At 37.7% G+C, this 12024-nt stretch overlaps 1 protein-coding gene and 1 pseudogene across 1 annotated transcript in view; one reads left to right on the forward strand and one right to left on the reverse strand.

The window, feature by feature from the left end:
* The window catches only part of HELQ (helicase, POLQ-like), a 54139-nt gene that overhangs the window by 40720 nt on the left and 1395 nt on the right, over positions 1–12024 (reverse strand). The window contains exons 2-6 of the mRNA XM_006867725.1: positions 5908–6642; positions 3957–4135; positions 2329–2529; positions 1850–1922; positions 729–826 (exon numbers count right to left, since the gene is read on the reverse strand). Of these exons, the coding sequence (XP_006867787.1) occupies positions 729–826; positions 1850–1922; positions 2329–2529; positions 3957–4135; positions 5908–6642 (1286 nt within the window). The remainder of the gene's footprint in view (positions 1–728; positions 827–1849; positions 1923–2328; positions 2530–3956; positions 4136–5907; positions 6643–12024) is intronic.
* Positions 3147–3284, forward strand: LOC102818147 (annotated as a pseudogene).

The following is a 12024-nucleotide window of genomic DNA, read 5'->3' on the forward strand; positions in this document are numbered from 1 at the left end:
AATGTTTGGAGGAAAAATAGTTTTTAAACTGCATTTTAAAAGAAGAATCTCTAATTTGAACATTAAAGTCAGAAACTATTGTCTTAAAATTTTCCATATTTAGGTACAAATGAAAAAAAAAAAGTTTTACATTAAAATTTGATGATCCTCAAAAATTATTTTCTGACAAATTATTTAAGCACAAAACATCACACTAACACTGCAAATAGCATTATGTACATTTTCAATACTGTAAAATAACTAAAAATTTTGTTTACTTTCTTCAAGTGTTTTGGAAATGTTTACTGAGGAGTTTAAACTTAATTTCATGTGAAGTTTGAGTTTATTAAAAAAAAAAATCAAAGCATAAATATTTGAAGATACTTTTCTCTTATAACTTAAAACATCTTGCTAAAGTTTGATCAAGTGAAAACATTTACCACAGAGAATAAAATGTGGAAATCTAAAGTGGATCTAGAAAAATTCATTCAGTAAATGCTGTCTGACTATTGGCCAAGCACTGTTCCAGATGCTGTGGCTACATCAGTGACCCAAGCCAAAATCCATAGCCCCATGGAGTTTACATACTTGGTATACTAACTCTGATATGTGTACAGTCATGGTGAATAAAATTAGACTCCTTTACTACTAAACAAAAGTTTTACATACAAGTTGTAAAACATGTGCTACTCTTATTTCTAAGTAAGATGAATACACAAGTCAATACAGTGCAAACTGCAGTTACGTACTGGTCTAAACTGATTGGTGTAATATTCTGCTTGAAGGAACTCTTGTAGGTCTTCAACATTATTTAATGTTGCACTCATACCAATAATTTGAGTTGTTTCTGAAAACCAAACAAACATACAAAAACCAAGTACTGTGGAAAATATGCACATCATTTATTTAGTATATAGTAACAGTATTAGTGATTTTAACAACCATTTTGAACTTTTGTGAATTCTTCCTGGACAATTTTGGAAAGGGCAGAGAGGGGAGTAAGAAGAACACAAATGTGTTATCTGGCAATCAAGAGGATGAAACATTTCAGGCATCCAGAAAGTTACTATTTGACAACTAGGTAATCTTTCTCCGCCCTTCCTCTGCTCTGTATTTTTCCATAGACCTCACCACCATTGGACATACTATATATTTTATTGCCAAACTTTTTAATTGTCCATTCTCTTTCACTAAAATATAGACTTGGACTACAATTTCAGGCAGGGACTTTTTCTAATTCGCTGCTGTATTCCCAGTACTTAGAACAGTGCCTGACACACATTGGTGGTGGTGGTGGCTGTGTGCCGTAGAGTTGGTTCCAACTCACATCGACCCTGTATAGGGTTTCCGGGGAGTCCTGGTGTGGCACTGTGGGTTAATGCGTTAAACTGCAAAGCTGTTTAAACTGCAAGGTCGGTGGTTCAAGCTCATCAGCTGCTCCACGGAAACTGTACTCAGAGGTGACACTCCTGAACACCTGATTTATAGTAACTCAGAATTCTACAGCCACCCTAGGAAGTAGGAACCACTGCTATCTTCACTTTACAGATGAGCAAACAAGGTGAATGATGTGCCTAACCTCATGTAGCTAGTAAGTGGAGGATACTGATGAAAGACTTTCTCAGCTGCTAATTTCATTTGTCTTCACAATCTTCCTCATCCATGTATTCTTCCAACAAAAATTTATAAACTCACTTTAAAAATTCAAAAAATTAACTATCACATAGTTCACAATAAAGCATTAAAAAAATTAAAAAACGAAAGCAGTAAGTATAAACATCTTATTCTAGATTACATAATTTAGTAGGATTAAGCCCTTTATACATTTCTTGGTTATAAATCAATTAGTGACACTTCAAAAAATACTTACTGCTGGTGTAGAGGATTTTTGCTAGAGTCATTTCCAGTATAGCCCCTCGGCTTCCTTCACCAATCATGTGCAACTTTGAGATTAAAAAGAGAGAACTAAATCTGCATACAGTGCCCATAAAAACATTTGTACGAAATGAATATATAATCCTTGCTTTATAACTCTTAAATGTTTTGGACACAGCAACTTTAGTGCATATAATGTTATTGTGCTAGTATTTTAAGTTAATGATGTCTAACATCCCTGGAATTCATGTATTCTAATATAAAACTGTACATGCACACACATATATTCACACAAGAAACAGATGACACAAAATCTAAATTTAAGGTTACAAAGCATAACATATCTTTACCTATACTGACTATCCATTAAAATAAATTACTATTCTCAGAAAGGTATTAAGCAGATTCATATAATAATCAGAATAATAAAAGTGTTAATATAAAAAAGTAATAAATTACAAAGTAGTTACAAACCTCGTCGACAACAACCAGACCCAGACTGCTAATCCTTTCCGTTTCAATCAAGGAATTCACTAGACTATGACCTTTTTCAATAGTGGCAATATACAGTGATTTCTTTTCCCTTCTTTTAACTGGAGGGAATCTTCCTTTGCTTCCAGCATATTCTTCAACAAAGAAACCCAGCTCCACACCAAAAGGTGACAAACCTGAAATCTGTATTTGTCAAAACAAACAATAACAAACACACACACTCAGGTAAATAATTCTAATTGCTCACAGGAATTTATAAAAAGCTAACAAAGGGTTTTCAAGAAAAAGATGTGGCACTCAGCGTGCATGAAAGATTCCAGCCTTGGAAACCCTATGTTGTTGTTGTTAAGTGCCGTCAAGTCGATTCTGCCCCACAGTGACCTTGTATAGGGTTTCCAAGGAGCAGCTGGTGAGCTTGAACCGCCGACCTTGCATTTCAAATGGCTTTGCAGTCTGGCGTATTAATCCACAGCGCCACACCAGGACTCCTACAGGACAATTCTATTCTGTCCAAAGGGGTCGCCATGGATTGGAACCAACTCCACAGCAAGTGGGTTTAGGAAACATAGGGCTTAATATCTATCAATGGTAACAAAGTCACATGTAAAACATACAGTTCTAAGAAATGCCACAAAATAAATAATAATCTTTGTAAAATGAATACAACTTTTGAACTATATAATAAATGGGAAAATAAATTTCAACGTCTTTTGATATCAAAAAGCATCAAACTGACTTGGCGGTGGCCACTGCGCTCAAGGACATCGCTTGTTCTTGTCTCGCTCAATCCCACCATTACTATGTCTGACAAACCTGATATGGCCGAGATTGAGAAATTCGGTAAATCGAAACTGAAAATGACAGAAATGTAAGAGAAAAATCTACTGCCTTCAAAAGAAACGATCAAACAGGAGAAGCAAGCGGGTGAATCACAGTGAGGCGGTGCTGTCAACATGCACCGTACATTCCACAAGCATTGCCTTATTTTCCTTCTTTTAGCTGTTTAATTTTGTAAGATGCAAAGAGGTTAGTTAGATCAAGTTTAAATGATTGCTGCATCAAAGAATCGAGTACAGGCAACGAAGGCAGCGCCTGCCGCTCCCATCAGCCTGTCTGGCTGGCAACGAAGGAAGAGAACTTGTATGTTCAAGGAAGGAGCTGGGTGGAACGACAGTAAATAAAATATATAGAGTAAAAACAAAGCTGGTCCAAGGTGTCCTGCAGGCGTAAAATGCAGTTTAATTGGGGTGTCATTTTTTTGTTCAAATGATTATTGAAATGCACAATTTTTTTATTATGCAAATAGTTTTAAAACCTGAAAGAAAAAAAAAAAAAAGCATCAGACTAACCAGCTTGACAGAGTAATTGGCTACTTTCAGCTTGAAAAGGCAGGCTAAATATCAACAGAACACTTACAGGAACTTAATCCATCAGTTTAGAGACACATCTACAATTTTTACAACAGGCAATCCAATTAGAAGAGTTCTCAGGTAAATATACTTCTTTTGTACATCCTGAAAATCATATTCCATCCTTAACAGATGTACCTTTTCTCAGATAGTAAATCTCAATGTCAAAATTTTAGCAAATAACGTTTTTTTATATCAAACCTTTTCTTGGACGATTGCTACATATGGTAGGACCATTAAAACATCTTTCCGATGGCAAAGAAGTTCTTGTAGCATTAAAATCTCAGCCACAAGGGTTTTTCCACCACTCGTTGGCAAGGAATATATTAAATTTTTTCTTTCTTGCACAGAATTCAGAGTTAAGCAAGTATGCTGCCATTCTGTGGAATTAAAAAAAAAAAAAGTAAGCATTATTTTCTCTTTATACAATTACAATCTTAAGGAAGTGTTTTAAGAAGGAAAACTCCAATGCCTTCTTGTGCAGCAATTGTTTCATAAGGATAAATGTTAATTATACATCAATGTTAAATGTCAGAAGTCCCAGATGTTCGATGTGTACAACCAGTGAGTTTAATCAAGGGCTAGTCAGCAGAATGACCCAAACCATGGTATTTTAATAATAGCCTCATATACATGTGAAAGTTGGATAAGTAAAGACTATAGAAGAATTGATGCATTTGAATTCTGGTGTTAGCAAAGAATATTAGAAATACCATGGACTGCCAGAACAACAAACAAATCTGTCTGGGAATAAATATAGCCAGAATGCTCCTTAAAAGTGACAATAGTGAGACTTCATCTCTTGTATTTTGCATATTAGGAAGGACCAGTCCCTGGAGAAGGACATCATGCTTTGTAAAGTGGAGGGTCAGTGAAAAAGAGGAAGACACCCAATGAGGTGGATTGACACAGTGGCTGCAATAATGTGCTCAAACGTAAGAATTCAAAGGATGGCACAGAATCAGGCAGTGTTTCTTTTGTTGTGCACAGAGTTGCTATGAATCAGAACTGATTTGAAGGCGCCTAACAAGCCAGCAGGGTGGGCAATTAGCCCACCTATTCACCAGCTATAGACTTAGGCCTAAAAACTGGTGGAAAAGGGTTATCATTTGGGATATCCCAGGAGGTAAAGGACAATACAAGGACCTGGATAAATTTTCAGGTCTTCCTCTTATGTTCAACAAGGAGATTATGGGAATTTCTCTCCTGTATTCATCTACACACCATCTTAGACAGAAATAGGGGAAGGAGGAAAAAAATTTCTGAGATTTATATAAATAAAAGACTATTCAACTAGATCTGATGGGGATCTGATATGTGAATGGTCTGAATACCATCTAAATTGCTTTAACCCATAAAGACTAAGATTGTTACGAAGTCTGCAGTTCTCATAACATAGCAAGGTGAGACTCAAAAGTATCAGATAAGATCTGACACATGGCATTAAAACTAGTACAACTATTCTGTAGGATAATATGAAAAAAACATGTTATCAAATGTACATCTATATTTTTAAGTAGAAAACATGCTAATGATATAAGAAAAATATTCACAGTGGAGGAATGTAATAGCCAATAAAAGATGCTAAACTGTTACCTATTAGACTCAGCAAAAACACAACATGTAAAACAAATGACTACCCCTCAAACGCTCTATCTGTAAAATCCAAAACTGACTATAGTGGTGAGAAACAGGCATTCTTAGATATGGTTTCCATGAGTAAAAACTGCTAGAAAGTTTTTGGAAAGTTATATACATATATATCCTGTGCATTGCCTTTAATCTAGTAGCATTACTTCTACAAGTCTGCACTCTTAGAACTAATGCGCTTGACTGCTAAGTGTTTATCCTATAGTGCTAAACACTACAGGACAGAGCTATATTATAATAAAGCCTAGATTTTGGAACTGGAGTGAGCTGAGGACTTATTTGAGATATGCAGAGACAGGAAGGATAACTGACTCGCAGAGTGGTACTGTGAAGGGAAGGAAAAAGGTTCAGTGTTAGCAGGGTACACATGGAAGGCTGAGAGAGGATCACTATTTTGTTTTTAAAATGGAAAACACAACCATGCAAGCATTTTTTCCCCATTGATTTGCATTCATTTTATGATAATGATGGAGACATTTCTCATTGCAGCAAAAAGCATTACCATATAATTTTTCAATTCCTTTGAACTGAACATAAAGGTCTCTCACTTTGCTGGGCAATGAATAAAATGGACCGCGGTCATCTGATGATGACTCAAGTGTTTTCTCAGCAATATGAATTTCTTTAGATAAGAGAGTCTCTTTGAGCTGTTTAGTCTTAGAAAGCACTGGCGTTTGGATCTTGGCATTTCCGGTCATTGCATTTTTTAGACGATCTGTAAGACTTTTTCTCTTGGTTATATCTGAGCTAGTCTGGACTTTAGAAGAGTCATCATTTTGTTGGAGTTCTTCTAGGCAATTAAGGGACAATTTCTCATTCACAGTCTGGTGAGAGGGTGAATTCCAATCAATTTCTTTAGTAAACTGATTGCTCCAATCGTTTGATGAACTCTGCAAATTTTCGAAGTACAAAACTTGTGAAGAAGGTACATCATATAAAATATCAGTCTCAGGTTCAATAGTAATATCCTTATGCCTACTTTGGTTCTTTGTGTGCTCATCAGTTTTCAATGGAGTGAAGTTATCTACACTAGTAATGCTGACTTTATTGTCTTTGATGCTTTCTGAACAAAGATCTTCAGTGGCAAGGTCAGTATCATGATTCTTATGCTCAGACAGTTGCATATATTTTTGTTCCAGGTCATCAACGTGAGCTAAAAAAGAGTTTTCAGCAAAGCTGTCATAGTCCCCAAACATGTCCTCTTCACTGTCATTATACTGGAAAGAAAGCAAAAATACTAATTCAACATTATTAAAACTAAATACTTCAGCCTAGTGCTGCGATAGCACAAAGCCTCATCTTTCTCTCATGGAACAGCTGGTGAGCTCAAACTGCTGACCTTATGGTTCACAGTCCAGTGCTTATTGTACAGAGTGGCAGTGTGGGTTAATGTGCTGGACTGCAAAGTCGGTTTGAACTGCAAGGTTGGTGGTTCAAGCTCACCAGCCACTCCTCAGAAAACCCTATACAGGGTCACTATGGATCGGAACCGACTTGATGGCACCAAACCTAACAACCACGCTGCTGCCTAGAGCTGCACCAGGTATAAAATGATATAGTGAAGTTTTCCAAGTCACTGGAAAATACTTACAGATATTTTAAACTCAGGTTTTAAAATGATGCTGTTACAAAAATTTTCATTACTTAGTTATTTGGAATTTTAAAAAATATACTGTATATTAAAGGATTATGACCAAAGATGATGGTCCTCAGAAATGATATATGAAGGAAAATATACAATTTGATTTTAATTTTTTTTTAAAATGTATCATAAAACTTTTTTTAAAGTATACCCAAACTAAGGAGCACTGGTAGTGTAGTCGGTTACGAGTTCAGCTGCTAACTACAATGTTAGTTGTTTGAATCTACAAGCCGCTCCTCAGGAGAAAGATGAGGCTTTCAGTTCCCGTAAAAATTTTCAGCCCCTTGGAAACCCTATACAGAGGTTGCTTATGAGTCAGAACCAATTCCGTGGCATACAATGATCACCACCACCATACCGAAGCTAAAATTAATGTTAAGAACTATAAGAGCTTTTACATTTGCACCATATTGGACAAAAATGACAACATTTAACTTGAAAATGATACCCAAGACATATTGTTTAGATACATAATGGGTGGTGGTAGTGGGGTACAGTGGAGTTGGTTCTGATTCATAGTGACATTGTACAGTTTCTTTATGGAAGCAAAAGCCTCATCTTTCTCCCGCAGAGCGGCTATAGATTTGAACTGCCAACCTTATGGTTACTTGCCCAACTTGCCCAGACATACATAAATACACCTCTAAATGCGAAAGAATAAAAGGGTAAAGAGGTTTATCTTTTCTTCTGACAAGTAAGGTCTCATAAAGGAACACTGTTGGTGCAGTGGTTAAGCAAGTGGCTTAACCAAGTGCTAACTAATTGAAAAGTTAGAGATTTGAACCTACCAGCTGCTGGACAGGAGAAAGATGTGGCAGTCTGTTTCTGTAAAGATTACAGCCTTGGACACTCTACGGGGCAATTCTTCTATAGAGCAGTTCTCATCTGTCCTACAGGGTTACTAGGAGTCTGAAATGACTTGATGGCACTGGGTTTAGTTATTTTGGTAAAGTCTCATTAAATGAGGAATGTTTTTTCTCCCCCAGATGATGAATGAATTCTTAAGGTTGTAAAGAAGTTACTTTTTCAATCCAAGTATTTCACACCCTTTTAAAAAGGTCACACAGGTTCACTAAGAGCATCAAACATGATCTCCAGGTATACATCAAAATGTTTTTGTTGTTGTTTTTAGGTGCCATCGAGTCAGTACCGACCCACAGTGACCTTATGCACAGCAGAATGAAACACTGCCAGATCCTGGGCCAACCTCACTACTGTTGCCATGCTTGAGTCCATCCATGCAGCCACTTGGCCAATCCATCTCATTGGGGGCCTTCCTCTTTTTCTCTGACCCTCCACCTTAACAAACATGGTATCTTTCTCCAGTGACTGGTCCCTCCAGACAATATGTCGGAAGTATGAGAGACAAAGTTTGGTCATCTTGGCCTCCAAGGAGCACTCTGGCTGCACTTCCTCCAAAATGGATCTATTGGTTCTTTTGGCAGTCCATGGCACTTTCAATATTCTCCTCCAACACCCTAACTCAAAAGCATCAATTCTTCTACAGTCTTCCTTATTCATTGTCCAGCTTTAGCATGCATATGTGGTTATTGAAAATACCATGGCTTGGGTCAGGCGCACCTTAGTCCTAAAGCTGACATCTTTGCTCTTCAACACTTTAAAAAGGTCTTGTGCAGCAGATTTGCGTAATGCAAAATGTCATTTGATTTCTTGACTGCTGCTTCTGTGAGTGTTGATAGTTGATCCAAGAAGAATGAAGTCCTTGACAATTTCAATCTTTTCTCTGTTGATAAGAATGTTGTTTATTGTGGTGAGGATTTTTGTTCTATTTACATTGAGATGTAAACCATACTGAACGCTGTGCTTTTTGATCTTCATCAGTAAATGTTTTAAGTCCTCTTCACTTTCAGCAAGCAAGGTTGTATCATCTGCATATCGCAGGTTGTTAATGAGTCTTCCTCCAATCCTGGTGCCATGTTTTTCTACATAAAACTCAGCTTCTCAGATTATTTGTTTAGCATACAGATTGAGTAAGTATGGGGAAAGAACACAACCTTGTCACACACCTTTCTTAATTTTAAACCATTCGGTGTTCCCATGTTCTAATCAAACAACTGCCTCTTGGTCTAGGTACAGATTCCTCATGAGCACAATTAAGTGTTCTTGAATATTCACATTTCACAATGTTGTCCATAGCTTGTCATGATCTACACAATCGAAAGCCTTTGAGTAGTCAATAAAGCACAGGTAAACATCTTTCTGATATTCTCTGCTTTTAGTCAAGATCCATTGGACATCAGCAATGACATCCCCCATTCCATGGCCTCTCAAAACGTTTTAGTGAATAGTGTTACTCTGAAACTTGTTTTCAAATAGTTCTCTCTCAAATGAAGTCTTGATCAAGTTACGCTATACATTAAAAACACATCTGTAAAGGTCCAGGATATACTCTTACAGAGTTCAAAACATTGTATTACTATCTGTTATTGTTGTTAAGTGCTGTCGAGTCGGTTCCAACCCATAGCGACCCTGTACAGGGTTTCCGAGGGTGTAAATCTTTACGGAAGCAGAACGCCTCATCTTTCTCCCACGGAGTGGCTAGTAGTTTTAAACTGCTGGTTGTTCAAAATTAAATTTGCAAACACACCTCATTGTGGAAGTCACATGAAGCTGCTACAAACAATATGATAAAGTAATAAGTATCACATCTCTATATAACACTGTTGTTGTTAAGTGATGTCGAGTCAGTTCTGACTCATAGCGATTTCTGGCTCTTTTCTTATTGGTAGGTTCCTCACCTAGATTTTTTTCTTTCAAAAATTTTATGCCCTTTTGAGTGTTTATAACAAAAAAAATTTTTGAAAGAAAAAAATCTAGGCGAGGCCAGGAGTGGAGTGCATCCTTTGGACCTGATGTCCCTGCATTGTGATGCTCCTAGATCCACAGGAAGTTTGATGCCAAGATGTATGGAGCTCTCTAAGGAATACTGGGCCTACAGATATTGAAAAGTAAGAAGAACCTTTCCACCAGGCCAGAAAAAGAAAGTTTCCCTAGAGCTGGCACTCTGAATCTGGACTTCTAGACTTCTCAACCACAAGAGAATAAATGTCTGGTAGTTGAAGTGGAAAAAAAAAAAATCTGGGAGGTAGGGGTGAGAAAGGCTTAACTAGAAACAAAGAAATCATATTACACACTAAATGGGCCAAACATCATCACAAAATATGAAAAGTTTAAAAAAAAGTTACCTAAAGAAAACAGAATAGCTATCTAACTTGGCAACTAGAGTAAAATCATGCAAAAAGAAAATGTATTGTTTTAGACAGCGATGTACCATGCTAAATAAGTGCTTTGCACACATATCTCTGGTCTCTTAAAGATGCTATAAAATAGCTATTATCATCCTCATCTAAAGAAAACAGATGTCCTGAAAGGTTAGTGACTTGCCTTAACTTCACTCCTCCAAAAACTAAACCAAACCCATTCCCATTTAGTGGATTCCAACACATAGTGACTCTCTTATCGGATTTCCAAGGCTGCAAACCTTTGCCAGAAAGCCTCATCCTTCTCTCACGGAGCAACTGGTGGTTTTGCGCCACCTGGGCTCCTTTAACTGCACTCCTAGTATGTGCTGGTGTCCTGGTGTGGCATGGTGGGTTAATGTGCTAGATTGCAAAGTCAGTTTGAACTGCAAGGACGGTGATTCAAGCTCACCAGCCGCTCCTCGGAAATCCTATGGGTTGGAACCAACTCGACGGTATGAAGTAATGCTGGAATTGTAATTCTTAAGTTTGATTTAACTATTGTGCTAAATCCTTAAAATGGCGGTAAGATTGGTAGGCATCCATTGGGGGTATCACCCTCCCAGGCTCTTCACAGAAGCAGCAGTCAAAAAATCAAACGACGAATTGCATTACGCAAATCTGCTGCACAAGACCTTTTTAAAGTGTTGAAGAGCAAAGATGTCAGCTTCAGGACTAAGGTGCGCCTGACCTAAGCCATGGTATTTTCAATAACCTCATATGCATGCGAAAGCTGGACAATGAATAAGGAAGACCGTAGAAGAATTGCTACTTTTGAGTTATGGTGTTGGAGAATACTGAAAGTGCCTTGGGCTGCCAGAAGAACCAAAGATCCGTTCTGGAGGAAGTGTAGCCAGAGTGCTCCTTGGAGGCCAAGATGGCCAAACTTTGTGTTTCATACTTTGTACATATTGTCAGGAGGGACCAGTCACTGGAGAAGGATATCATGTTTGGTAAGGTGGAGGGTCAGAGAAAAAGAGGAAGGCCCCCAATGAGATGGATTGGCCAAGTGGCAGCATGATGGACTCAAGCATGGCAACAGTAGTGAGGTTGGCCCAGGATCAGGCAGTGTTTCATTTTGCTGTGCATAAGGTTGCTATGGGTTGGTACCGATTTGATGGCACCTAACAAGGCTCTTCTTTACACAAACTGGTCTTAACAAAATCATGATTGTGTTACTGGACATTCCAAAGGGTCTTCTAGGAATTTGGAATGGCATCGAATGATAGTCAGCAGGGACTTGGGATGCCCCACTAAACAGAAGGAAGCAACATAATAGCTTTGACTTCCCAGGCTGTTACCTTTTGTAAAATTTAAATACTGTATATATTTTAACAAGGTGTTGCTGTTAAGTGCCGTCGAGTCAGTTCTGACTCACAGTGATCCCATATAGGGTTTGTGAGGAGCGGCTGGTGAATTTGAATCATCGACCTTATTATGTTTAGCAGTCCAGTGCTTACACTATAGCGCCACACCAGTCAGCACATAGTGTGTCTTCAATAAACGGTAGGTTTTATTACTAGTTCAATAACTTCAAAGTATAAGTTTGAGTCCTAGCCACTTTTTTGCTGAATGTACAACTTTTGTCTCGGGATCTGTGTTTCCTAATTACATAGAAATGGGGATAATGGGGCTTTATTGACTACGCAAAGGCTTTCGATTGTGTGGATCATGACAAGCTATGGACAACATTGAGAAGTATGAGTATTCCAGAACA

The sequence above is a fragment of the Chrysochloris asiatica genome, unplaced genomic scaffold (genome assembly GCF_000296735.1).
Source record: "Chrysochloris asiatica unplaced genomic scaffold, ChrAsi1.0 scaffold00109, whole genome shotgun sequence".
NCBI classification, from domain to species: Eukaryota; Metazoa; Chordata; class Mammalia; order Afrosoricida; family Chrysochloridae; genus Chrysochloris; species Chrysochloris asiatica.